The sequence below is a fragment of the Salvelinus fontinalis genome, chromosome 28, assembly GCF_029448725.1.
Source record: "Salvelinus fontinalis isolate EN_2023a chromosome 28, ASM2944872v1, whole genome shotgun sequence".
NCBI lineage: Eukaryota > Metazoa > Chordata > Actinopteri > Salmoniformes > Salmonidae > Salvelinus > Salvelinus fontinalis.
In genome coordinates this window covers 14499496-14527275 of record NC_074692.1, presented here as the reverse complement: position 1 = coordinate 14527275, position 27780 = coordinate 14499496, and the positions used below count along the sequence as shown (strand labels likewise).

Below are 27780 nucleotides of genomic sequence, written 5' to 3'. Positions count from 1 at the left end.
GGGAAGGAGGGAGAAGGGGATGAAGGGAGAGAGAGAGATCATCCATATAGAGAATTAAATAAACAATCCATAATTACTTTTGTGTTTTTTTATTAATTTGATCTAATTGTAGGAATATTAGATGTATTTTTATTTATTTATTTATAGGGGACAATCAACATTAATCAACATGAATATTACAATAATGCAACATCCATGTAAATGTGGCGGGTTAGCCAAAAGCTAATTTGGGCCTGTGTAAAGGTAAGGGCCTTTACACAGCCACTATACAAATACTGACTAATACAATACAAAATACAAATACATTACATCCAAAAATATATAATTCTAACAACAACAACACTATCATCAACTGTCGTCTTACATATGAAGAACCACAGATAACTCTGAACAGGTTTGGATAGATTTGAGCCATGTTTTCAATTTAAATTTAAAAATACAATAATCAGTGCAGCTTCTCAAGTCCATGGGCATTGCATTCCAGTATATTGTAGCTCTAACAGAGAAGGCTGATTGACCGATTTTACTGTGTCGAAAAGGGACACAATCCCCTCTTACTGGAGGGGCTTTCCTTGACCATTATACTGTATGCCGGTGGAGGGGCAAGACCATGCAGGATCTTAAAGACAAGGCTTGCATCTACATACTGCTTAAAGCTATCCAGACTAAATCAATTATGTTTGTAAATTATATGACAATGGTGGTAACTGTTTGGTTTGTTATCAAAAATCTAAGTGTTTGTTTGTAGAGTGATTAAATTGGTGTCAGAATAGTAGCTCCTGCTTGTGACCAGCATGTGAGGCAATATCTCAGATGTGAGAAGATCACAGCATGCATATATATAGTTTAGCGGCCTCCAGAGGAAGGAAAGATCTTTATAAACCTAAAGTTGGATAATCCAAACTTGACCGTGTTAACCATCTTCTTCACGTTTCTTAAATGTCAAGTTTGAGTCCAAAATGATGCAGAAATTCCAGATTCTCCCCAATAACAAGATCAGCTTACTGGGAAGAATCAATGGATTTCTTAGATAAGTACATACAAACAGTCTTGTCGATATATAAATGCAGGCAATAATTTGTAATCCATTTAGAAACATGTACCGTAGTGTCAGTTAACTTGTTAACAACTAGTTTTCTAGTTTTTGAGTGTACATACATAACTGTATTGTCTGCATACATCTGCATGTTAACTTGTGAGCAAGCAAGTGGGAGATCATTTATATAAATGGTAAACAGAAGGGGGCCTAATATTGACCCTTGTGGGACCCCAATGTTATAGTAAAGAGAGTCCGACTGAGTGTCCCCCAAACGAACCCTTTGACTTCTGTTTGTCAGATAGGAATACAACCAACTAATAACTTCAGTGGACACATTAAGGGAGGATAGTTTGGATAGGAGGACCTCATGATTCACAGTATCAAAGGCCTTTTTAAGATCCAAAAAGACTGCGCTGACTTCACCACCTACGTCCAGTTTAGATTTAATGCACTCCAGAAAATAGCAATTGGCTGTTTCGGTAGAATGGTTAGTTCTGAATCCAAATGTAATTTGATGTATGGAGTTGTCCTGAATGAGGTGATCAGTCAGATGATCAGCCACCCATCTTTCAGCTACTTTTGATAGCACTGGAAGAATGCTTATAGGTTGGTAATTTTCCAACAGTGTTGGGTCACCAGATTTTAAACAGGTATCACTGCAGCAGACTTCCAAGCATTGGGGAAAAACCCATATTTGATGGACAGATTAACTAGATGTACAATATGGGCAATCAGAGAATATTTGTGTCTCTTCAGGAATACATTGTCTAGACCAAATACATATTCTGTTCTAGAGCTCCTCAAAAGACAATAATACTGTCCACTGCTGATGCTGAGATTTCAGTAATTGTGAATATTGGTTTATTATTATCTATGGGAGTGAGAACTGGGGTCATGGTTGAAAATCTTTGAGCCAGTTCCCTGACAGTCTTGAATTAGAATTCCATTAACCTTTAATTCAGAATGGGGTTTTTTCAGCTCCTCTCCGTGTTAGTTTGTTGAAATTTTCTTTATTTATTTATAGGGGACAATCAACATTAATCAACATGAATATTACAATAATGCAACATCCATGTAAATGTGGCGGGTTAGCCAAAAGCTAATTTGGGCCTGTGTAAAGATAAGGGCCTTTACACAGCCACTATACAAATACTGACTAATACAATACAAAATACAAATACATTACATCCAAAAATATATAATTCTAACAACAACAACAACACTATCATCAACTGTCGTCTTACATATGAAGAACCCATATTTGATGGACAGATTAACTAGATGTACAATATGGGCAATCAGAGAATATTTGTGTCTCTTCAGGAATACATTGTCTAGACCAAATACATATTCTGTTCTAGAGCTCCTGAAAAGACAATAATACTGTCCACTGCTGATGCTGAGATTTCAGTAATTGTGAATATTGGTTTATTATTATCTATGGGAGTGAGAACTGGGGTCATGGTTGAAAATCTTTGAGCCAGTTCCCTGTCAGTCTTGAATTAGAATCCCATTAACCTTTAATTCAGAATGGGTTTTTTTCAGCTCCTCCCTGTTTGTTTGTTGAAATTTTCCCAAATCACTTTTCCATTTCTTTTAACTTCATTGATCACTCTCAGAAAGAACTCTGCTTTTGCTTTTTTTTATAATCCTTATCACCTTATTTCTCAGTGCTGTAAATATATGTCTGCCATCATTCTGACCAGACTTCAGTGCTTTTTTCAAGGAAAGATCCCGTTCTCTCATCTGCCTTCAGAGGTCCTCGTTGAGCCATGGTAGAGAGGCTTTCCTTGGCTTAACGTGACATTTCCAAGTCAGAGGTATCCACTTTATCAATGGCTGACAGAAATGTTCTGTATCCAGACTCTGGATTGCTTAACATATCAGACCAGTCAATTTGACTTTGACTCTGCTCACTTTTCGGGATATCTTTATCTTACTGTTGCACATTAATATGGTTCATAAATCTATTTTTAGTGATCTTTCTAACCACCAATGTAACATTGTGGTCAGATATGCCAGTTAGTAAGTTAGTGGACTTAGTTATTCGATCAGATCTGTTAGTAAACACCAGATGAATTGAGTATGAGATGACTGTGTTACTCTGGTTATTTGAGTCAGGTTGAAATAGTCTGTGATCTCTGAGTTTTTTCCAGTTTATATTGAAATTGCTCATGAAGATGAAGTCCTTAATATGATCACATTCTTTGAGCATGGCATTTAGATGGTCATAAAACAAGATATCAGATGTTGGTGGTCGATATAATCCAATAATAGTGAGAGAAGTATGAGGGTAGAGGAAGACGTTCAGCCCCATACATTCAAGGTCATTGACATGTTTCCATATGATACGATTGCATTTAAAGTTATCTTTCATGTACAAAAGCAATCCACCCCCTCTGCCCTCTCCCCTGTCCTTCCTGAATTTGGAATATCCAGGGACACTAAAGGTAGAACTAGGAGAAGATTTCTTCAGACATTTCTCAGAGAAACAGAACAAATCAAGATTAGAGTTATTCAATAAATGTTCTACGAATATTCAGATGACCTCCCAATATTCCTCTAGGCTTGGAACGAGGGTCCCAGAGCATTTAAGCCTGGTTAACGTTTTGAAAAAGTTTCATGGTACAATGTTTTCTAATACCTGCGTTAATTAAGGATACTGAGTTTCTGTCTCGAAGGTGGCTTTTGTTTGGGACATGAATCAAGAGTTGGCATTAAAATATTATTATCTGCAGATTGCTCATTCTCTTGAAAAGCCATGTTAGCGACAGAGGTTATGGTTACATACACAGAATGTCCTTCTCTGCACCAGATATTATAGGCTACTCAAATATAGATTATTTCAATCATTCATGTTCCACCATTCAGTCTGGATGGCTAATTAGGGGGACTTTACTCCACTTCTCCCAGAATTACATCCTCCATATCAGCCTTTTTTTCTGCAGGTGACCTAACTCCAGACTCTGATGGGGAGCTTGGTACCCTGGGCCGCTTGGGTGTATGTTGATTCCGGATTGTTTGAATGGAAGCCAGCATTTGGAAATGGAGGTTGTGTGACTGTGTTCATGCTCCACATCACTCACTCTGTACTTTGAGAGAAATGGTCCTCTCAGCGACTCCAGCCTCACTCTCAGCCACACACTGGTACTCCCCTGCATCTTCTCTCTGACACAGATATACATGTTAGGGCATAAACACGTTATCATTGTTCTTCTGAAATATGAGGGTTGATATGCTGTTCAGGACCCTCATCCAAATAACAATGTCATTTAGCGACGTTTCTCCAGTGGTAAACATATTTGCCTTACATTCCACGGAGTGCTTTTATCATTTTTATGTTATTTCAGATATTTAATGGAACTTTCATCCCTCATTGAGGCATTTAAAAGCTGACATTTTCTAAAAGGGAATTTAAGGTTTTTCCATTAGCTTGTTTGCAGTAAGTGTCATTTTGACACCAGAGAGAGGAAGTATCACATTAGAGCACTCTGTAGGAAGGGGAACCATTTGTCTTTGAGAAAGTTTTAGCTGCAGGGCGTACAATTACAGCATCAATTACAGAGTTAAAAAAGTTAACAAAATTATAGACACAGAACACAACAGTGAGAGCCTGGGAACATCAATTTCTGAGCTCCCTCTCTCCCTCTCTCCCCCTCCCTCCCTCCTTCCCTCTCTAGCTAATACTGTTGGCTTTTTAGAATGAGCTCACTAAAATCTGACTGGCCAGACTAGCACAATGCAGTTAGGTCACACAATGTTCCATGACTCAGGACTGCAAATGGAGTGCAGATTGACTGCAGTCAGTGGTCCATCCTCTCACTCTCATTTCTTGTGTAAGCCTACTTTCTTTTTGTTTTTATAGGCATTTTTTACTCTCAAGATATGAACTCTCAAATTAAACTAACACTGGATAAATAGATTTCTGAGGGAGACTGATAGGACAGGTGGAGGGTTGTGTTTACCGTGATGCTGTAGATGGCCAAGGAGCCATTATGGAGAGGTTGCAGGCGAAGGGAGCGGAGAAGGGGTCTGCCGTCATGGACCCAGCGGAGGACCGGACTGGGGTCTCCATGGACAGGACAGTCCAGCATGGCAGTGCCACTCTGGGCCACAGTCTGAGAGGTGTGGGCCTCTCCCTTCAACACCGGTGGTTCTAAGGAGACATGACCATAACACATCCATTACGAACAGTGTACCCCTACCAAGAAATATAAAACAATACAAATAGAAATAGTCTAAAGGTCATGAGGTGTTGAAAGTACTCACCTCTGATGCGGACAAATGAGAGTGCTCTGATGGTGCCCACACTGTTCTCTGCTAGGCACACATAGGTTCCTGCATCCCTCAAGGTCACATTCTCTATTACCAAGGAGCTTCTGCCTGCCTCGTCCACACTGGAAACTGAGAGAGAGCGACATGTTTGGAGTAATCAAGATGATTATTACTATTACTATATACAGTACCTACGACTACATCATATCGATCATAACAGAACATGGAGCCAGTGGAGGGCAGTGGTGTACCTGGATAGGGGCTGTTGTTAGCGGTCCAGGAGATGACAGGGGTAGGGGTGCCCTGGGCGTGGCAAGACAAGCTAAGACTTTGACCTTTGTTCATGGTCACGTCAGCAGGTAACTCCTTGAAGGCGGGTCTGATGTTGACGGACAGGCGGGTGTCCTGTCTCACAGCGCCTGCTGTGTTGGTGGCCACACAGGTGAACACACCACCATCATCTGGCTACAAGGGCAAAAACGTTGATCAGTGACCTTCACCTGAACCACCTTCATTAAAACGCAATGTAAAACAGAAATGTATCTCTGACCTCTGCCCTCTCAATGATCAGCTCTCCTGATCGCAGCACGGTGAATTTGCCAGGCAGGCTGGGAACAATGTTACCATCCTTCTTCCATGACACCCTGGGCTCTGGTGAACCCTGAGCCGCACAGGGCAACAAGGCCTGGAAGCCCTGGATGACGGACAACTCCGGCTGACCAACAGGAATCATGGGCGGGACTAGAAGAAAGACAGAGTCAGTTTATTACTGGCAGATCAGTAACTCTGTTCCATGAGACACTGTTATTCCTAATGTCAGGTTAAATCAAGGTTAAACCTAAGTGTCATATTGACCTCATATCACACTCACTCATTATGACAAGCCTCATGTCATGGCTGGCCCTGCCAGCAAGGTTTTTGGCTGAGCAGGTGTACAGGCCAGCATCACTGCGTTGTGTGGCTGCAATCCTCAGGGTGCCATTGGCAAAGAGCTGTACGTGTGCCCCCTCTGTGAGGGGCCTGCGCTCCCTTTGCCAGGACACCTCCGGCTGGGGCTGTCCGTCTGCCAAACACTCCAGGCTCACTGGCTGGCCCAGGACTGCTGTGTACTCCTCACGAGGAACTCTCAGCACTGGGGGAACTGGAGCAACATGAAGACACATAGTACCTTTCACTATTGAGGCCCACACATTCATCTAAGTATCAACAAGTGTCTCCATGCTGTTTGAACAACATGTCTGTTCTCTGTAGAAATGTAGTGTGTTACCTTGCAGTACTAGACGTGTCCTTCCTATTGCTGTGCCAGCTTCATTCTGTGCCAGACACTGGTAGGTGCCCGCATCACCCAGAGTGACCCGAGAGAACGTCAGAGCTCCGTTTGAGAGGAGAGCCAGTTTGTGACCTGAAGAGCCATGGAAGGAAGACATCCCTATTGAGAAACAGCAGACTATAAATGACTATTGTGTTATATAATGGCTTGATTTCTTATCAAGTGTCCAAAGAGGGCACTCTCACCAGCTGATATGGGAACACCCTCTCGTTGCCAGGTGATGGAGGGTCGAGGGAAACCCTGCACCTCGCAAGGCAGAACCGTCCCATGATGCAACACTACGTGTACTTCCTCTGTCATAGGCCTGATCTCCGGGGGCTCTGAGTGGGAGAGGGCAAACCCATTAACATGGTTTATCACACACAGATTATTCAACTGTAAAATGAAGACATAAGAGAGTTACAAAGCAAAAACATGAACCATTACTTTATAACCTTAACAACAATCCCCCTGAGGACCCACCTTGCACTGTGAGAGTGATGTGTTTGTGCGTCACTCCTGCAGGGTTCCGGGCAGAGCAAGTGTACCTCCCTGCATGACTGGGGGTAGCAGCTGTGATCTCCAGAACTCCTGGATCCAAAGAGTATAGTAACACAACAATGAACACCAAAGTACTAACATGACAAGATCACTGATGGCAACAGCACCATGTTACCCTCTGAGCAGCAAGTGTACCTACCTGTGGGCAGGACCCGGTAACTCCCTCCCCGGGAGCCCAGCTTGGCTCCACTCTTGGTCCAGCTGACAGTGGGCTCTGGGATGCCCTGTGCATGGCATGGCAGCACCACAGGCGCCATTTTGATAGCAGTGACTGTTGTAATGTCATCTTCAATGGTTGGAGCGACTGAGGGACAGAGAGGAGAAATCTCAGTCTGTTCTGCTGTATGTGAGATGAAAGGGCAGTCTACAAACGTCTGAGTAGGACCTCAAAGCAACAATACCTTGTAGGATGACCTCAATGACCTGACGCTCCTCTCCAACCTCATTGGCTGCTGTGCATTCAAAGTATCCCTCATCCTGATTGGATGGAGAGGAAATTGTCAGAGATCCAGAGGAGAGTAACCTTAAAAAAAAAAATTAAAGGCAATATTTCAGAATGAATCCATTTGGATTATGTCCATTGTGTTATAATTCACACAGGAGAGGTCATTCTGCTTCATTTACTTGTATGTGCCAGGCTGCTGGTTGGGGTCTAGTGGAGCACCGTTCCTCTTCCAGGTGACTTTAGGGGCCGGTATACCTGTGGTCTCACAGCTCAGTACGGCTCTCACCCCTGTGGTCACCGTCACATTGAAAGGACCAGGGCTGATCGAGGGACCCACTACAGGGACACAACATGGAGTCATAAGGAATGACATACAGATATGTATGGCATACAAACACATTTGACTGTAAGGCACTGACTGCAATGCAGTGGCTGAAAATCACTCTGGATAATGTCTACTAAATGTCCTAAATGTTCATGTAAAAACGTAAATATACCGTGTTATGGTGTGATTCTGTAATTCTCTGAGTTGTATTTACCTAACACACGTAAGTCCATCCCACTGTGATCTGATCCGGCCTGATTGGACACGGTGCAATAGTAGCGGCCAGCGTCACTCAGCTGAACAGTCTTTACTCGCAGAGAGCCTTCAGACAGCATGGTGTACCTGGGACACACGCAATCAATCAGCTAACTGGACTATCTACCCATCTGTATAAAGACAGTATCCCAACAACCTCTATAGTCTAAGTTAAGTGGCTGGAACAAAAGCAGTAAGCCCTTACTTGTTATTGTCAGGATCTATAGGGATGCCATTTTTCCTCCACATGACCCTAGGTGAGGTTTCCCCCTCTACTTCACAGGGCAGGACTGCATCCTGCCTGATATGTGCAGTGACCCCAGAGCTGCTCTCTCTGATGACTGGTGGCACTGAGGCGAAAAAGAAAAGAAAACACGTTCAAATGGATTAAGGTTTAATCTGATGAGTCCAAAATTGAGATTTTTGGTTCCAACCGACATGTCTTTGTGAGACGCAGAGTAGGTGAACCGATGATCTCTGCATGTGTGGCTCCCAACCTGAAGCATGGAGGAGGAGGTGTGAGGGTGCTTTGCTGGCAACACTGTCTGTGATTTATTTAGAATTCAAGGCACACTTAACCAGCATGGCTACCACAGCATTCTGGAACGATACGCCATCCCATCCCATCTGGTTTGCGCTAAGTGGGACTATCATTTGTTTTTCAACAGGACAATGACCCAACACACCTCCAGGCTGTGTTAGGGCTATTTGACCAAGAAGGAGAGTGATGGAGAGCTGCATCAGATGACCTGGCCTCTACAATCACCCAACCTCAACCCAATTGAGATGGTTTGGGATGAGTTGGACCGCAGAGTGAACGAAAAGCAGCCAACAAGTGCTCAGCATATGTGGGAACTCCTTCAAGACTGTAGGAAAAGCATTCCAGGCGAAGCTGGTTGAGAGAATGCCAAGAGTGAGCTTGTGTGGCCTACCACTTCGCGGCTGAGTCGTTGTTGCTTCAAGACATTTTCACTTCACAATAGCAGCACTTACAGTTGATTCGGGGCAGCACTAGCAGCAGGGCAAAAATAGTTGGAAACTGATTTGTTGGAAAAGTGGTATCCTATGATGGTGCCACATTAAAAGTCACTGAACTCTTCAGTAAGGCCATTCTACTGCCAATGTTTGTCTACGGAGATTGCATATACTGTATATACACATATATATTAATTATACTGAAAAAATATATAAACGCAAAATGTAAAGTGTTAGTCCTATGTTTCATGAGCTGAAATAAAAGATCCCAGAAATGTTCTATATGCACAAAAAAGCTTATTTCTCTCAAATTTTGTGCAGAAATTTGTTTACATCCTTGTTAGTGAGCATTTCTCCCTTGCCAAGATAATCCATCCACCTGAAAGGTATGGCATATCAAGAAGAGGATTAAACAGCATGATCATTACACAGGTGCACCTTGTGCTGGGGACAATAAAAGGCCACTCTAAAATGTGCACTTTTGTCACACAACACAATGCCACAGATGTGTCAAGGTTTGAGAGAGCGTGCAATTGGCATGCTGACTGCAGTAATGTCCACCAGAGCTGTTGACAGAGAATTTAATGTTCATTACTCTACCATAAGCCATATGTCCAACCGGCCTCACAACCGCATACCACGTGTAAGGTTTGCAGATGTCAACGTTGTGAACAGAGTGCCCCATAGTGCCGTTGGGGTTATGGTATTGGCAGGCATAAGCTACGAACATTGAACACAATTGCATTTTATCGATGGCAATTTAAATGCACAGACATACCGTGACGAGGTCCTGAGGCCCATTGTTGTGCCATTCATCCGACGCCATCCCCTCATGTTTCATGGCCCCATGTCGCAAGGATCTGTACACAATTCCTGGAAGCTGAAAATGTCCCAGTTCCTCCATAGCCTGCATACTCACCAGACATGTCACACATTGAGCATGTTTGGGATGCCCTGGATCGACTTGTAAAACAGTGTGTTCCAGTTCCCGCCAATATCCAGCAACTTCACACAGCCATTGAAATGAAGTGGGACAACAATCCGCAGGCCACAATCAACATATTGGAGATGTGTCACGCTGCATGAGGCAAATGGTGATCACACCAGATACTGACTGGTTTTCTGATCCATGCCCCTAAACATTTTTTTAAGTATCTGTGACCAGTTATGTGAAATCCATAGATTAGGGCCTAATGAATTTATTTAAATTGACTGATTTCCCTATGAACTGTAACTCAGTAAAATCTTTTAAATTGTTCCATGTTGCGTTTATATTTTTGTTCAATGTAAATTAAATTCACCGAATGCATGATCCCAATCCTCTGTTTAACTCATCAACTCACAGAGGATCTCCACAGTGAAGAAAAGGCTGGTGCTTCCGGCCATGTTGGTGACCACACAGCTGTACTGGCCACTGTCCTGAGGCCTAACATTCTGTATCTCCAGGTACTGACCCCCGGCAAGCCTCTGGATGCGACCCCCCAGCTGGAACCAGGCGAGAAAGGGAGAGAGAGACAGAAAGAGAGACAGAGTCAATAAGATTATATAACACCATGTATTTTGATTCCTGCCACCCTGACGTCCAGTCTGACCTGTAGTCTCACGTCGTCCTTGTACCATTCTATGTCAGGTGCAAGGTCAGCCTGGCACTCCATAGTCAGGTGTCCTTTGGCTGGGACTGATAACAACCTGACATCATCAGAGCTAAGAAGAGTTGGGGGAACTGGAACAGGGAGACACAACCGTTGATAATCAGAATCAGACAAGTACCGTGTCATCTTTTGGCAGGACCAACAAGTATGGCTAGTAAACGCATGTATCACCTTGAACCCGGACCCAGTGGTTCTTTCCATCCTCGCCCGCTGGGCTGGTAGCCAGACAGGTATAAAGACCTGCATCCTCTACCTAACAACCGAGATATCACTGGTTATTATCTGGTGTTTATCATAATTCAGCAATAAGGTCTGAATGTCAACTAAATGCTGTGTCATTGGGTTTGTGACTCACCTGCACTTGGTTAATCCTAAGAAAGTGTCCATCCTCCTGCACTATCTCACTATCTCCCTGTAAGGGGCGCCCATCCTTGATCCAGCTGAGGGTAGGAGGAGGGATGCCCTCGGCAGTACACTCCAGCTCCAGAGCAGTGTTCACAGCTACCATCAATTCTTCTGGAGAACTGGAGATGGCGATCTTTGGAGGCTCTGTATTGGACAAAACGACACCATTGTTAAAACACAAAATAAATACTAACATGACTAACATGACAACATGATATCTGTTTGTAGGTTATGTTTGGGTGAATGGAGAAGGATTGTTCTGTCTGCTCACCCAACACAGTGAGGTTGAAGCTCTTGGTGCTGCTGCCAGCCTGGTTGCTGGCGACACAGCTGTAGAGGCCTCTGTCAGAGAGCCCCACATCAGGCAGCTGCAGCCGTGTCTCCTGGCCGTCCAACAGCAGGTTACGGTGCAGGGACAGGGGCTGGCCGTCCTTCAGCCAGGTCAGGGAGGGAGGAGGGACACCCCGTGCCTCACAGGTCAGTGTCACCAAGGATCCCCGCACCACTGTGACTGACTCTACAGGCTCCACACCTGGAGGCACTGACACAGAGACAGATACACAGATATCAGTACACACAGATACAGCTCCTTCAGATCAGTAGTGTACGCATCAAAATGAGATGGGGAGTTAGTACCTTGAACCTGTACGTCAAAGTTGAGCTCGGCGAGGCCAGCGCGACTGCGTGCCACACATGTATATATCCCAGAGTCTGCCAGCTGCACTGGAGAAATCCTACACACACACAGGGCATATACACAGCTCCAACAAAATTTCTAAAACATTATCCTTCATTAAGGCATTTTTGTGAGAGAGGAACCAAACTTGACATTTGACATGTGTAGAACCTTACCTAAGTACAGCGTCTGCTGAGAGAAGGCGGGTACGGGGAGACAGGAGCAGGGAGCGTCCATTTCTCAGCCAGCTGATCTGAGGTGGAGGGTTTCCCGCTGCTTGGCACTCCAGTGTCACCACACTATCCTGGGTGGTCTGCACCTCTCTGGGGGCGCTAGTCTCGCCCGAGATAGAAGGGGGTACTGACGGGCATTACAAAATCATTGTTACCTAGAATCTAAAAAACTTCTGGGAAGATCAGTACCAATTAAGTTAGGACATATTTTTGATCGACAGGTAGATAAAAGACAACAGACCCAGTACAAAGAGGGTGTAGATCTTGTTCTCCTGGCCAGCAGCGCTGACAGCCAGACAGGTGTACGTCCCAGAGTCCTCAGGCCTGAGCCTTAGCAGGGTTAGAGTGCTCCCATCAGGAGCTATGCTGTAACACAGGAGACAAGCATATCAGTGATTACTAAGAGCATAACACTGGTATACAGACCCAGGCTGGAGTCTGCACTGTAAGCAAGACGGACTCACTCTATTTTTTGGGGGTCTGAATCTTCCAGAGTGGCGCCGTTCTTCAGCCAGCTGAGGTGGGGTGCAGGTGTCCCTGTCACTCTGCACTCAAGAGTCAAATCATCGCCCACTGGGGCACTCAGGTCAGACAAGTGGCCAGAGTCCAGGATCGTGGGCGACACTGAAACAAAAGGTCAGCAATATGACTCATAGCACTGACTCAAAGTGGAACAGAGGCCATGCAGAAGGTTGTGATTCTCTTGGGTTTAATCTAATTTTCAAAGGTGGGAGATTGTGTAGTGGGCAGCCTGTAGCCTACCTTGCACTGTGAGAGTGTAATCCTTCTGAGTCTGTCCCTCCCTGTTCTTGGCCACACAGGTGTAGATCCCAGCGTGAGAGAGGGTGAGAGGACCCAGCTCCAGTCTGTTGCCTCGTACCGACCACTGCCACTGCAGACTGCTCTCTGGGCAGGAGAAAAAGCACACCGAGGTCAGCCTAAACCAACAGCTGGAGGTCTCATTAATTCAATATTATTAATACAAGTGTCAAAATGTGATCTTGTCAAAACTGAATTTTCACAGTTCATTTATAAAACTTCACCCTCTTACCAATAGGGTTGCCATCCTTCAGCCAGGTGATGCTAGGTACTGGGACCCCTGTAGCTTCACACAACAAGGTGACATGGGAGCCCAGGTTTTGAGTGAGAGACTCATGAAGAGGCCCATCCAGGACAGGGGGAACTGAGGAGAGGAACATCATAGAGAGAATGAGATTCATTATACTGTGACATCTGATATGCCACTATTACCACATGTAAGAAACAGATCCAATTGGAAGGTACATGGGAGGCAAATCTCACCATGGACAGTCAAGCGGAAGGTCCTGTCCACCTGTCCAGCCACATTGGACACCTTGCAGGTGTAGATTCCACCATCAGCCATCTATGGACCATGAACCATAGATAGTGTGAAACAGAACAACAGTGTTTCGCTTTGATACTTAAAACAGGGTTAATCTCATGCCCTCAGTTATCAGTGCTAATGCTTGAGACAGTTAGTGTAGCACAAACTGAAGGTGATGACAGTGTGTTTACCTGCACTCCCATGATCTCCAGTGTCTGCTGGTCCACCTTCAGTCCATTCCCAGCTGCCAGCTGTAGCCCGTTCCTGTACCATGTGACCTCAGGCTCCGGGATCCCCCGAGCCTCACAGCGCAGAGTGACAGACGAGCCCATCTGAGGGGTCACGACCTCTGACTCAGAGTCAAGGCGGGGCTTCAGCGTGGGCAGGACTGCAAACCACAGCAGGAATAAAATAGTAATTGTAAATCCTATTCCAGATATTGTAATAGATGAAGTGTGACACTGATGAGGGCAGCACAATACTAGTGTAGTGTTTCTCACCATAAACACTGAGTAGGATGCTCTTCTGGTCCTGGCCTGCTGAGTTGGTGGCAGTGCACACGTACTGTCCTGCATCCTCTAGTCTGGCCCGGGGCAGCTGCAGCATCTGACCTCCTACAGTACAGACAATACATAGATTACAATGCATAGTTTACGTACAGTGATTTCATCAGACATTTGAGTACACTGGGAGTTATGAAGCGTGCTATGGGCTCTGGGTAATGTGTTTAGGAGCTAGCTCTGACCGGGCAGGATGTGGATTCCCATGCTGAACTGGAGGATCTGTCCATCTCTGGTCCATGTGATCTCTGGAGGAGGGTACGCCTGGACATCACACAGCAGGGACACCATGTGACCCTGGATCACACTCATCTCCTCCTCCCTGCCAGCCACCATCCTTGGGGGAACTGGAGAGGAACAGGAATCAACCATCACATGTCACATACATTCACAATAACACACATTCACAATAACACACATTCACAATAACACACACACATTCACAATAACACACATTCACAATAACACGCATTCACAATAACACACACACATTCACAATAACACACATTCACAATAACACACACACATTCACAATAACACACACACATTCACAATAACACACACACATTCACAATAACACACATTCACAATAACACACATTCACAATAACACACACACATTCACAATAACACACATTCACAATAACACACATTCACAATAACACACATTCACAATAACACACATTTTCATTCACAGGAAACCAGAAAGTACCCCTGTCCTTCCTGTGTGAATTGAAATAATCCTCTCAATGTGGTATTTCAATGACATTTATATTCCATCTGACCTTGCACTGTTAGACTGAAGAGCTTTTCCACTGCTCCAACCTTGTTTTCAGCCACACAAAGGTAGCCAGCCATGTCTGATACCTGCACACTGAGGACCTGAAAGACAGAATAACACTATAGACCTACACCTCTTAAAAAAAACATGTTTAGATATTTTCAAAAACTCAGTGCTACGATAAAAATAAACATCAAATCAATAAAAACACACAGTACAGCACATAAAGACACAAAAGGCCACAAACGATCACGTGACAGAGGTCCCTCTATTGCATTATAATATATTAGTGACACCAGCGGAGGAGGGGGGGAGGCAGGGAGGCGTTGACATTCAACCAAGTGAAGTTCTGACACTGTAATATGCAGTGCATTGCTTTGTTCCAACCATGTCATAATGGGATTCTGACCTGTAGTTGTCTCCCGTCCTTACTGATGCTGTGGTGTTGTCCGGAGTGCAGTGGTGTGCCGTCCCTCAGCCAGGAGATTGCTGGTGCTGGATGACCCGTCACGTCACAGTGGAGAGCCACTGTACTGTTCACTACCGCTCCTATCTCCTGCATGAACTCATCCAACTGGCCAGTTATCACTGGGGGAACTGGGCAAACAGGACGTCAACATAGAGAAACATTAGGAAATGACTCCTTGGCCTTTTCATACATTTAATAGTTGTTAGGCTATCGCTGAAAAAGGAGTTGACAGAATGACAGGAAGTAGGAAGAAAGCATGCCTACCCAGCACATCCAGGTCAAAGTGCATGCGGTCCTCTCCTGCTTCGTTCACCGCCTGACATGTATATTTTCCAGCATCCTCCTGCTGGACCCGAGGGATCTGGAGCACCTGCCCACCTAAAGAACAACAACATAACACAGCATCCCATTGGATCACAGTGGAGCTGTTGCTGCAGTAGTGCCATACTGATCATTGTACCGGTTTGATATCCTAGACCTAGAGGGCATGGACCCCTCTCACCTGGCAGCAGTACCACTCCGTCAGCAGTGGAGAGCTTGTGTCCTTCTCTGTACCAGCTGAGACGGGGCGAGGGGATGGCGTTACTCTCACAGGACAGGCTGATGGGATGCCCCAGGACCACCTCTCTCTTCTCAGTTATCTCATCATCTCTGTCCCCTCCCTCCTCTTCTTCGCCCTCTCCTCTCAGACCCCAGGCTGCTGCACCGTTACTCACCCGATGGAAGATGGGAGGAACTGGATAGAGAGAGAGAGAGAGAGAGAGAGAGAGAGAGAGAGAGAGAGAAAAAAAAAATGTTCAGTTAGTATCACAAGAGTGCTATGAGATTAGGTTGCACAGTGTCAATGAACGAATCTTGCCAAGGGCAGACAGTGTCAATTCCATGCGTGGACACACCCTGAATGGTGACATGGAAGTCTCTCTTGTCCTCTCCTGCAGTGTTGGTGACCACACAGGTGTATTGTCCCTCATGGGAGAGTATGGCATTGTCTATGTGAAGGAACTGGCCACTCTCACGAATACCAGTGTGGGAGTTCCTAGTCAACAACTAGAAACATAAGGTACAACACCATCACGGTTTCATATTAGCAGAAATAGACATCTATGGCGCTAAATTGAATTATGTGAAATAGCTAGACAGACAGAAACACAAACCAACCAGTCCATCTTTGAACCACTGGGTCTTGGGTTCAGGGAAGCCTTTAGCCAGACAGGACAGGGTTAATGAGCCATTGATACGCACTTTCTCATCTTGGCCGCCGAAACTCAGAGATGTAGAGTTGCCTTCAAGCTGCGGTGGAACTGATCAAATGAACCAGACATTCAAAATCCTCTCCTGCATTTACATTTCATTTTGTTGATGTTAGACTACAATTTATTCTGTACACTAGAATCAACCCTCTCCCTGGCTGGTTCACTTACCAAGCACACTGAGTGAGTAGTGTTTGAGAGTGGTGCCTGCAGGGTTTGAAGCTCGGCAGGTGTAGATACCAGCACTGTCTCCATGTGCTGTCCCCAGCCGCAGCGCCTGCCCACCCCGGGTGTAGGTGAGCTGGGCACTGGACACGATGGGCTGGTTGTCCTTCAGCCAGGTGATACTGGGCATGGGAGAACCTTCTACATCACAAGGCAGAACGGTGGGGAAACCCAAAACCACAGACACCTCTGAGGTCTCACTGGGGCCCCTGATGGTTGGGGGAGCTAGAGAAACAGGGGGAGGGAGGGGAGAGTGAGGATAGAGAAAGAGAAGGTGACTTTCTCAAGGTATACTGTAGTATAGAAGGTGAATCTGCTTCATTGACAAATCTGCTTCATTGACAAACATTGATACACATTGAGTTTTAATGAGATTTTTGGAAGTTTGTGTTGTATGTGTGAGTTCATTGAGAAGGAGACATGAGAGAAGGGATACCTAGCACTATGAGTCTGAACTGGCGCATCTGTGTCCCAGCGCTGTTACTGGCCAGACACTGGTACAAGCCCTGGTCCCTTAGTCTGACTGCCTTCACCTTCATCACCTGGCCCTGATCATGGAACTCCACATGGGGGTCACCATCCTTGGACAGCACCCTGGAGAGGAGGAATAGGGATCAATACACCAAAGCCCGATTGTGTACCGATTAATCCCCACACAAAATCTGATATCAAACTCATACAACTATAATGGAATACTCACTCTCCATCCCGGCTCCATTCTACTTTGGGGGCTGGGCGCCCACCGACCCGACACTGGAACTCCACCTCCTGTCCTGCAACCACTGACAGGTCTTGTACCCTGGATGTCCCCGAGATTACTGGTGGGGCTGACACACACACACACACACACACACACACACACACACACACACACACACACACACACACACACACACACACACACACACACACACACACACACACACACTCAATTAGGCTTAAGAAAGCATACAACTCTGCCTTGGACCTGTAATGGCTGCTTGTTTACTTTCCTTAAACTTAAAATGTAAAATCAATGGGAGCGGTAGGACCACAACTTGATTTGAAGCACTATGAAGGATCACCTTGTACTACAATGTTGTAGTCCCTTCGGGCCTGCCCGGCTGTGTTACTAGCTGTGCAGGTGAACTGGCCACCATGCTCTTCCTGGACCCGGTAGATTCTCAGAAGTCTCTTCCCATTCTGAAGGTACACTCCAAGGGAGTCCACCACCTATACACATAATTAGTGCTTGTTACTGTATGATAAATATTGAACTGTGATAAACTAAATTACCACTTGGTGTCAGTGTTGCTTGATACAAATAACATGATTGTCATTGACAGTTAGCAGTAGAAGTATCCCAGCTAACAACAAACACTCCCACAAAATGTTCCCTTATGAGTCTCATTAGGACATTAACTAACGTTTTCATAGGAATGTTCCTGTGATGTGCAAGGAATGTTTCCAAGAGACCATTTCCTTAATGTCAAATAGAACTTACCAAGAACATGGTTACCATGTTCTCAGATATTAATGTTCTAGACACATTGCAAGAACATTCAAGTGTCCAGTTTTCTGTGGGTTCTGAGAATATTCCATCAAAGTCCCACCAAACATACACAGAACATGGGCCTTGATTGGCTCTGCAAAAGTAACAAGATGTGATGTGTAATGATTTTTTGGGGGCACGTGTGTAGAACATTAATATCTTACATTCTGAGAACATGGCAACCATGTTCTGTGTATTTTTGATGTGACGTTGATGGAATATTCTCCTAACCCTCAGAAAACTGGACACGGGAATGTTGCATATTCTGAGAAAATGGAAACCATGTTCTATGTATGTTTGGTGGGACATTGATGGAATATTGTCCTAACATTCAGGAAACTGGACTCATGAATGTTCTTGCAATGTGTAATAAAACGCGTCTAGAACATTAATCAAAACATGCTAAAAAGGTTCTCCGAAAGTTTTAGTTAACATAGAAATAATGTTCCCCTAACTAACAAAAAACTGGACACTCAAACATTAGGGGAACATTACAGGTGACAATACAACAATATTCTCTCTCCCGAGAAGTGTTAACTGAGATGGTAACATACAATATACAACCTATACATTATTTCTTAGTGTTTTTTAAGAAGCTTATTTGAATGACTGGTAGGTGGCTCACATTATGTCCGTCTTTAGTCCAAGTGATTGTGGGGGAGGGGATACCAAAGGCATCACAGCCGAGAGTGAGGGGCTGCTTCAGGGTGACAGTCAGGTTCAGGGGCTGTCCATCATCCTGGATCTCGGGGGGAACTGGAGGAGTACAGGAGACAGACATAATCTGGAAGTCCCCACTGTTCCTAGGCCGTCATTGAAAATAAGAATTTGTTCTTAACTGACTTGCCTAGTTAAATAAAGGTAAAAAAAAAATAAAAAATTAACACATTTGTGACTAGTTTCAGTAAACTAGGCGTATGTCGCGGGTCACTACTTCACAGGAGAGCCATTTGAACGTCAACTTTATTTTAATCAAAATGTGTTTTTTTGGCAGAAATGCCTTCTGGAACATGTGAACTTTCATGTGCCCTTAATAAAATACTTGTATGCCATCTGTAAATACAAAGAAAAGTGTTATATTACGAGCCTAGTTGGTTTAGCCACAGAAAAAGAGGCAACCTTCCCGCTAGCCATGATTGGTAGAGATAATGAGTGGGCTGCACATGCCGAGAGATGAGTTCGGATTGGTCTGCCATATAGCACACTTCTGTCTATTTGAGCTGGTCAGTATGTGTAGGTAATCCTGTCTAATGCTGCTTTTTTTATGTATCACGTAGTAGAACTGCATTAGTGTTGCTCTTCACTTTCTGGAGGACCGAGTTTTGAAATCAGTGGAATTAGAGTATGATAGCTAAGAAGATGGAGAAAACACCTGTCTCCGGATTACATCTTCAAACTAAAGGCAACCATGGCATCCGTGACAGGGAGAAGCATCCACCTATGATGTAAATGGGTAAGATAGTCTTGCTAGCTACATTTTCAGATCAGCTCTGGCTATCTACCCCGATTTCAGAGCACTCTCGTCTGAGTGTGCCAGAGAGCAGAATAACTGACAAAATTATGAATGCTCAACACCTAACCAGCTCTGCTAGGGTGAATAAAATGATCAGTGAGCTGTTCTCTCATTTGTGTCTGGAAGTAGCTAGCAAGCTAGCCAACGTTAGCCAGGTAGCTTGGGTGCTTGACTGTTGTCGTTAGGACAGAATGCTCGGATCAATGTTTAAAGAGATGGGTGTGGTGAAAGCTTAAGAGGGTGTGAATGATGCTGAATGGGTGTAGACAAAGAAGAACTCTCAAATAGTAGTACCAAAACATTCAAAGGCCATTTTCTCAAAAGTGAGGTTACAAGTTTATCAACTTTCAAAGCAGATTACTTTCCCCTTGTTCCTCAAATGCAGTGTGTGATATACCATTTTGTAGCTCTGTGTCTCTGCTTTTATCCAATGTAAAAAACACAATTTCAAATTTTGCTACATAAGACCGATCAAGGCGGTCGGTCACATTTTATTGTGATCTGAACTGACATCAAGTCTGTATAAAGTTCGAGTTTATGAGGTCTCACCATTCACTTTCAGCCGTGTCTTCCGCTCAACAGAGCCTGCATCATTGCTGGCCACACACTTGAAGTCCCCGCTGTGACTGGCAGATGCAGAGCCAATCACAAGAGAGCCATCTTCTGCCACAGAGAACTCTGATTGGTCAGGGAATATCCCAAGACCGTTCTTGAACCAGCGCACCTTTGGAAAGGGTGAGCCTGCGGGTGTAGAGAGAACAGAGAGGTGGTGTGAGTAGTGTTGTAAGGAGGTCTGAGGAGGGATTCATCGATCATAACTGACAGAAACAAAATGGACTTCTGTCCCTGTGCTCCCCCACAGGAGGGCTGAATGGGCAAGAGTCCCAGACTGGAAAAAGCGGGCCCTATATTTATCTATTGGACAGCAGGACAGCAGGGGAAACGTTGCCAAATTGTTACTGAGACTGAGAACCCTATTGGTCCGTGGGCTAGGATACTTCAAGGCTAGAAAGTAGTACACAAAAGCCAAACACAATATATTGGTAGATGCCTGATTTAAAGTACTGGTGTCATGATTTACTACCAAAATCATAGGTGAGGATCCTGGGCAGTAAGAATAGTGGTTGGGCCAGTAGTTCAAAGCCTTGATGTGATGTATCGGCGACTAAAACAGATGTGTTTGGAGCTTTACAATGGGGAAAAGGGCCGGGAGCAGAGAAAGGAGTCTGGGATGGAGTTAGTGGTGGAGCAGGGGACTGAATGGTGTTTGGTGGGCACACCATTACCCCATATAAGCCAGTCTGAGGTATCTCTTACATAAGAAGGACAGGACATACATACAGTTGGAAGTCGGAAGTTTACATACACTTAGGTTGGAGTCATTAAAAAAAAAAATTCAACTACTCCACAAATTTCTTGTTAACAAACAATAGTTTTGGCAAATCGGTCAGGACATCTACTTTGTGCATGACACAAATAATTTTTCCAACAATTGTTTACAGACAGATTATTTCACTTATAATTCAGTGTATCACAATTGTGCCAGTGCCTTTAAACTGTCATGTTTTGTCTTTGATCATCATGTCTTGTCCCTGTGCTTCCCTCTGCTGGTCTTATTAGGTTCTTTCCCTTTTTCTATCCCTCTCTCTCCTCCTCCCTCTCTTCCTCTCCCGCTCTCTCTCTCTATCGTTCCGTTCTTGCTCCCAGCTGTTTCATCATTCTCCTAACGACCTCATTTACTCTTTCACACCTGTCCCCTATTTTGCCCTCTGATTAGAGTCCCTATTTCTCCCTCTGTTTTCCGCTTCTGTCCTTGTCGGATTCTTGTTTGAGGTTTGCTGTTCTGTGTCCTTGTTCCGCCCTGTCGTGTTTTTGCCTTTGTCAGATGCTGCGTGTGAGCAGGTGTCTATGTCAGCTACGGTCTGTGCCTTCCAGAAGCGACCTGCAGTCTGTGGTCGCGTCTCCAGTCGTTCCTCTCTACTGACGAGAGGTTTTCAGTTTCCTGTTTTGGATTTACCTTTGATAATATCCAGGAGAATCATTGTTTGTTTAAGACTGGAATAAAGACTCTGTTTCTATTACGTCGCTTTTGGGTCCTCCTTCATCAGCATAACAGAAGAATCCGAGCAAGAATGGACCCAGCGACTACGGATTCTCGCAACACTGCCGTCAAGATCCAGGGAGCAATGCTCGGCAGACACGAGCAGGAATTGTCTGCTGCTCGTCATGCCATTGAGACCCTGGCCGCTCAGGTCTCCGATCTCTCAGGACAGTTTCAGAGTCTTCGTCTCGTACCACCAGCTACTTCCTGGTCTTCCGAGTCTCCGGAACCTAGGGTTAATAACCCACCATGTTACTCTGGGCAGCCCACTGAGTGTCGCTCCTTTCTCACCCAGTGTGATATTGTGTTCTCTCTCCAGCCCAACACATACTCTGGAGAGAGAGCTCGGATCGCTTACGTCATATCACTCCTTACTGGTCGGGCTCGGGAGTGGGGCACAGCTATCTGGGAGGCAAGGGCTGAGTGTTCTAACGTTTATCAGAACTTTAAGGAGGAGATGATACGGGTTTTTGATCGTTCAGTTTTTGGGAAGGAGGCTTCCAGGGCCCTGGCTTCCCTATGTCAAGGTGATCGATCCATAACGGATTACTCTATAGAGTTTCGTACTCTTGCTGCATCCAGTGACTGGAACGAGCCGGCGTTGCTCGCTCGTTTTCTGGAGGGACTCCACGCTGAGGTTAAGGATGAGATTCTCTCCCGGGAGGTTCCTTCCAGCGTGGACTCTTTGATTGCACTCGCCATCCGCATAGAACGACGGGTAGATCTTCGTCACCGAGCTCGTGGAAGAGAGCTCGCGTTAACGGTGTTTCCCCTCTCCGCATCTCAACCATCCTCTCCCATCGGCTCAGAGACTGAGCCCATGCAGCTGGGAGGTATTCACATCTCGACTAAGGAGAGGGAACGGAGAATCACCAACCGCCTTTGCTTCTATTGCGGTTCTGCTGGACATTTTGTCATGTCATGTCCAGTTAAAGGCCAGAGCTCATCAGTAAGCGGAGGGCTACTGGTGAGCGCTACTACTCAGGTCTCTCCATCAAGATCCTGTACTACCTTGTCGGTCCATCTACGCTGGACCGGTTCGGCTGCTTCCTGCAGTGCCTTGATAGACTCTGGGGCTGAGGGTTGTTTTATGGACGAAGCATGGGCTCGGAAACATGACATTCCTCTCAGACAGTTAGGGAGGCTCACACCCATGTTCGCCTTAGATGGTAGTCCTCTCCCCAGTATCAGATGTGAGACACTACCTTTAACCCTCACAGTATCTGGTAACCACAGTGAGACCATTTCCTTTTTGATTTTTCGTTCACCTTTTACACCTGTTGTTTTGGGTCATCCCTGGCTAGTATGTCATAATGCTTCTATTAATTGGTCTAGTAATTCTATCCTATCCTGGAACGTTTCTTGTCATGTGAAGTGTTTAATGTCTGCTATCCCTCCTGTTTCTTCTGTCCCCTCTACTCAGGAGGAACCTGGTGATGTGACAGGTGTGCCGGAGGAATATCATGATCTACGCACGGTCTTCAGTCGGTCCAGAGCCAACTCTCTTCCTCCTCACCGGTCGTATGATTGTTGTATTGATCTCCTTCCGGGGACCACTCCCCCTCGGGGTAGACTATTCTCTCTGTCGGCTCCCGAACGTAAGGCTCTCGAGGATTATCTGTCTGTTTCTCTCGACGCCGGTACCGTGGTGCCTTCTTCCTCTCCCGCCGGAGCGGGGTTTTTCTTTGTTAAGAAGAAGGACGGTACTCTGCGCCCCTGCGTGGATTATCGAGGGCTGAATGACATAACGGTTAAGAATCGTTATCCGCTTCCCCTTATGTCGTCAGCCTTCGAGATGCTGCAGGGAGCCAGGTTCTTTACTAAGTTGGACCTTCGTAACGCTTACCATCTCGTACGCATCAGAGAGGGGGACGAGTGGAAAACGGCGTTTAACACTCCGTTAGGGCATTTTGAATACCGGGTTCTGCCGTTCGGTCTCGCTAATGCTCCAGCTGTCTTTCAGGCATTAGTTAATGATGTACTGAGAGACATGCTGAACATCTTTGTTTTCGTTTACCTTGACGATATCCTGATTTTTTCACCGTCACTCGAGATTCATGTTCAGCACGTTCGACGTGTACTTCAGCGCCTTTTAGAGAATTGTCTCTACGTGAAGGCTGAGAAGTGTGCCTTTCATGTCTCCTCTGTCACTTTTCTCGGTTCTGTTATTTCCGCTGAAGGCATTCAGATGGATCCCGCTAAGGTCCAGGCTGTCAGCGATTGGCCCGTTCCTAAGTCACGTGTCGAGTTACAGCGCTTTCTCGGTTTCGCTAATTTCTATCGGCGTTTCATTCGTAATTTCGGTCAGGTGGCTGCCCCTCTCACAGCTCTGACTTCTGTCAAGACTTGCTTTAAGTGGTCCGGCTCCGCCCAGGGAGCTTTTGATCTCCTCAAGAAGCGTTTTACATCCGCCCCTATCCTTGTTACTCCTGACGTCACTAAACAATTCATTGTCGAAGTTGACGCTTCAGAGGTGGGCGTGGGAGCCATTCTGTCCCAGCGCTTCCAGTCTGACGATAAGGTCCATCCTTGCGCTTACTTTTCTCATCGCTTGTCGCCATCGGAACGCAACTATGATGTGGGTAACCGCGAACTGCTCGCCATCCGCTTAGCCATAGGCGAATGGCGACAGTGGTTGGAGGGGGCGACCGTTCCTTTTGTCGTTTGGACTGACCATAAGAACCTTGAGTACATCCGTTCTGCCAAACGACTTAATGCACGTCAAGCTCGTTGGGCGTTGTTTTTCGCTCGTTTCGAGTTCGTGATTTCCTATCGTCCGGGAAATAAGAACACCAAGCCTGATGCTTTATCCCGTCTCTTTAGTTCTCCTGTGGCTTCTACCGACCCCGAGGGGATTCTCCCTGAAGGGCGTGTTGTCGGGTTGACTGTCTGGGGAATTGAGAGACAGGTAAAGCAAGCACTCACTCACACTGCGTCGCCGCGCGCTTGTCCTAGTAACCTTCTGTTCGTTCCTGTCTCTACTCGTCTGGCTGTTCTTCAGTGGGCTCATTCTGCCAAGTTAGCTGGCCACCCCGGCGTTCGGGGTACGCTTGCTTCTATTCGCCAGCGGTTTTGGTGGCCTACTCAGGAGCGGGACACGCGCCGTTTCGTGGCTGCTTGTTCGGACTGCGCGCAGACTAAGTCAGGTAACTCTCCTCCTGCCGGTCGTCTCAGACCGCTTCCCATTCCTTCTCGACCATGGTCTCACATCGACTTAGACTTTATTACCGGTCTGCCTTCGTCTGCGGGGAGGACTGTGAGAGCCGCCAATAAACGTAGGATTAAGAGTCCTAGGTATTGTCGCGGTCAGAGAGTGTGGCTTTCCACTCGTAACCTTTTCCTTACGACAGCTTCTCGCAAGTTGACTCCGCGGTTCATTGGTCCGTTCCGTGTCTCTCAGGTCGTTAATCCTGTCGCTGTGCGACTGCTTCTTCCGCGACATCTTCGTCGCGTCCACCCTGTCTTCCATGTCTCTTGTGTCAAGCCTTTTCTTCGCGCCCCCGTTCGTCTTCCCTCCCCCCCTCCCGTCCTTGTCGAGGGCGCACCTATTTACAAGGAACGGAGGATCATGGACATGCGTTCTCGGGGATGTGGTCACCAGTACTTAGTGGATTGGGAGGGTTACGGTCCTGAGGAGAGGAGTTGGGTTCCATCTCGGGACGTGCTGGACCGTTCGTTGATTGATGATTTCCTCCGTTGCCGCCAGGGTTCCTCCTCGAGTGCGCCAGGAGGCGCTCGGTGAGTGGGGGGGTACTGTCATGTTTTGTCTTTGATCATCATGTCTTGTCCCTGTGCTTCCCTCTGCTGGTCTTATTAGGTTCTTTCCCTTTTTCTATCCCTCTCTCTCCTCCTCCCTCTCTTCCTCTCCCGCTCTCTCTCTCTATCGTTCCGTTCTTGCTCCCAGCTGTTTCTCATTCTCCTAACGACCTCATTTACTCTTTCACACCTGTCCCCTATTTTGCCCTCTGATTAGAGTCCCTATTTCTCCCTCTGTTTTCCGCTTCTGTCCTTGTCGGATTCTTGTTTGAGGTTTGCTGTTCTGTGTCCTTGTTCCGCCCTGTCGTGTTTTTGCCTTTGTCAGATGCTGCGTGTGAGCAGGTGTCTATGTCAGCTACGGTCTGTGCCTTCCTGAAGCGACCTGCAGTCTGTGGTCGCGTCTCCAGTCGTTCCTCTCTACTGACGAGAGGTTTTCAGTTTCCTGTTTTGGATTTACCTTTGATAATATCCAGGAGAATCATTGTTTGTTTAAGACTGGAATAAAGACTCTGTTTCTATTACGTCGCTTTTGGGTCCTCCTTCATCAGCATAACATAAACAGCTTGGAAGATTCCCGAAAATGATTTCATGGATTTAGAAGCTTCTGATAGGCTAATTGACATCATTTGAGTCAATTGGAGGTGTACCTGCGGATGTATTTCAAGGCCTACCTTCAAACTCAGTGCCTCTTTGCTTGACATCATGGAAAAATCTAAATAAATCAGCCAAGACCTCAGAAAAAAAATTGTAGACCTCCACAAGTCTGGTTCATCCTTGGGAGCAATTTCCAAACGCCTGACGGTTACGCGTTCATCTGTACAAACAATAGTACACAAGTATAAACACCATGGGATCACGCAGCCATCATACCGCTCAGGAAGGAGACGCGTTCTGTCTCCTAGAGATGAACATACTGTGGTGCGAAAAGTGCAAATAAATCCCAGAACAACAGCAAAGGACCTTGTGAAGATGCTGGAGGAAACAGGTACAAAAGTATCTATATCCACAGTAAAACGAGTCCTATATCGACATAACCTGAAAGGCCTTCTCAGCAAGGAAGAAGCCACTGCTCCAAAACCGCCATAAAAAAGCCAGACTACGGTTTGCAACTGCAGATGGGGACAAAGATCGTAATTTTTGAAGAAATGTCCTCTGGTCTGATGAAACAAAAATAGAACTGTTTGGCCATTATGACCATTGTTATGTTTGGAGGAAAATGGGGAAGCTTGCAAGCCAAAGAACACCATCCCAACCGTGAAGCACGGGGGTGACAGCATTATGTTGTGGGGGTGCTTTGCTGCAGGAGGGACTGGTGCATTTCACAAAATAGATGGCATCACGAGGAGGAATATTATGTGGATATATTGAAGCAACATCTCAAGACATCAGTCAGGAAGTTAAAGCTTGCTCGCAAATGGGTCTTCCAAATGGACAATGACCCCAAGCATACTTCCAAAGTTGTGGAAAAATGGTTTAAGTACAACAAAGTCAAGGTATTGGAGTGGCCATCACAAAGCCCTGACCTCAATTCCTATGGAAAATTTGTGGGCAAAACCGAAAAAGAGTGTTTGCGAGCAAGGAGGCCTACAAACCTGACTCAGTTACACCAGCCCTGTCAGGAATGGGCCAAAATTCACCCAACTTATTCTGGGAAGCTTGTGGAAGGCTACCCGAAATGTTTGACCCAAGTTAAACAATTTAAAGGCAATGCTACCAAATACTAATTGTGTGTACGTAAACTTCTGACCCACTGGGAATGTGGTGAAAGAAATAAAAGCTGAAATGAATCATTCTCTCTACTATTATTCTGATAAAGTGGTGATCCTAACTGACCTAAGACAGGGAATTTTTACTTGGATTAAATGTCAGGAATTGTGAAAAACTGAGTTTAAATGTATTTGGCTAAGGTGTATGTAAACCTCCGACTTCAACTGTAGGTGTGTGGACATCCAGTCCAGCTTTTTGCATTAAGAGCAGACAAGGAAGTAAACCCATGTACCATCTCTATTTACAGAACATATCCAAACACCAGAGAGAGGAGGCTGTACTGGAAACTAAACACATATTTCATCCCCCGTCCAAAAATACTAAACTCAGGGG

At 45.6% G+C, this 27780-nt stretch overlaps 1 protein-coding gene across 1 annotated transcript in view; it reads right to left on the bottom strand.

Moving 5' to 3' along the window:
* LOC129826234 (hemicentin-1-like) overlaps positions 1 to 27780 on the bottom strand; it is a 77668-nt gene that overhangs the window by 9824 nt on the left and 40064 nt on the right. Inside the window, exons 26-66 of the mRNA XM_055886736.1 lie at positions 20373 to 20564; positions 18936 to 19066; positions 17844 to 17991; positions 17480 to 17606; positions 17216 to 17373; positions 16726 to 17004; positions 16463 to 16605; positions 16201 to 16351; positions 15807 to 16040; positions 15569 to 15682; positions 15245 to 15432; positions 14840 to 14936; positions 14241 to 14402; positions 13996 to 14109; positions 13687 to 13883; positions 13453 to 13534; positions 13202 to 13333; positions 12913 to 13056; positions 12615 to 12774; positions 12392 to 12516; positions 12094 to 12277; positions 11878 to 11975; positions 11513 to 11782; positions 11192 to 11385; positions 11008 to 11089; positions 10777 to 10907; positions 10528 to 10669; positions 8415 to 8559; positions 8169 to 8296; positions 7809 to 7965; positions 7586 to 7707; positions 7324 to 7488; positions 7107 to 7214; positions 6830 to 6964; positions 6582 to 6716; positions 6186 to 6455; positions 5865 to 6055; positions 5566 to 5779; positions 5309 to 5443; positions 5005 to 5195; positions 4126 to 4207 (exon numbers count right to left, since the gene is read on the bottom strand). Coding sequence (XP_055742711.1) covers positions 4126 to 4207; positions 5005 to 5195; positions 5309 to 5443; positions 5566 to 5779; positions 5865 to 6055; positions 6186 to 6455; positions 6582 to 6716; positions 6830 to 6964; positions 7107 to 7214; positions 7324 to 7488; positions 7586 to 7707; positions 7809 to 7965; positions 8169 to 8296; positions 8415 to 8559; positions 10528 to 10669; positions 10777 to 10907; positions 11008 to 11089; positions 11192 to 11385; positions 11513 to 11782; positions 11878 to 11975; positions 12094 to 12277; positions 12392 to 12516; positions 12615 to 12774; positions 12913 to 13056; positions 13202 to 13333; positions 13453 to 13534; positions 13687 to 13883; positions 13996 to 14109; positions 14241 to 14402; positions 14840 to 14936; positions 15245 to 15432; positions 15569 to 15682; positions 15807 to 16040; positions 16201 to 16351; positions 16463 to 16605; positions 16726 to 17004; positions 17216 to 17373; positions 17480 to 17606; positions 17844 to 17991; positions 18936 to 19066; positions 20373 to 20564 — 6357 coding nt within the window. The remainder of the gene's footprint in view (positions 1 to 4125; positions 4208 to 5004; positions 5196 to 5308; positions 5444 to 5565; positions 5780 to 5864; positions 6056 to 6185; positions 6456 to 6581; positions 6717 to 6829; positions 6965 to 7106; positions 7215 to 7323; positions 7489 to 7585; positions 7708 to 7808; positions 7966 to 8168; positions 8297 to 8414; positions 8560 to 10527; positions 10670 to 10776; positions 10908 to 11007; positions 11090 to 11191; positions 11386 to 11512; positions 11783 to 11877; positions 11976 to 12093; positions 12278 to 12391; positions 12517 to 12614; positions 12775 to 12912; positions 13057 to 13201; positions 13334 to 13452; positions 13535 to 13686; positions 13884 to 13995; positions 14110 to 14240; positions 14403 to 14839; positions 14937 to 15244; positions 15433 to 15568; positions 15683 to 15806; positions 16041 to 16200; positions 16352 to 16462; positions 16606 to 16725; positions 17005 to 17215; positions 17374 to 17479; positions 17607 to 17843; positions 17992 to 18935; positions 19067 to 20372; positions 20565 to 27780) is intronic.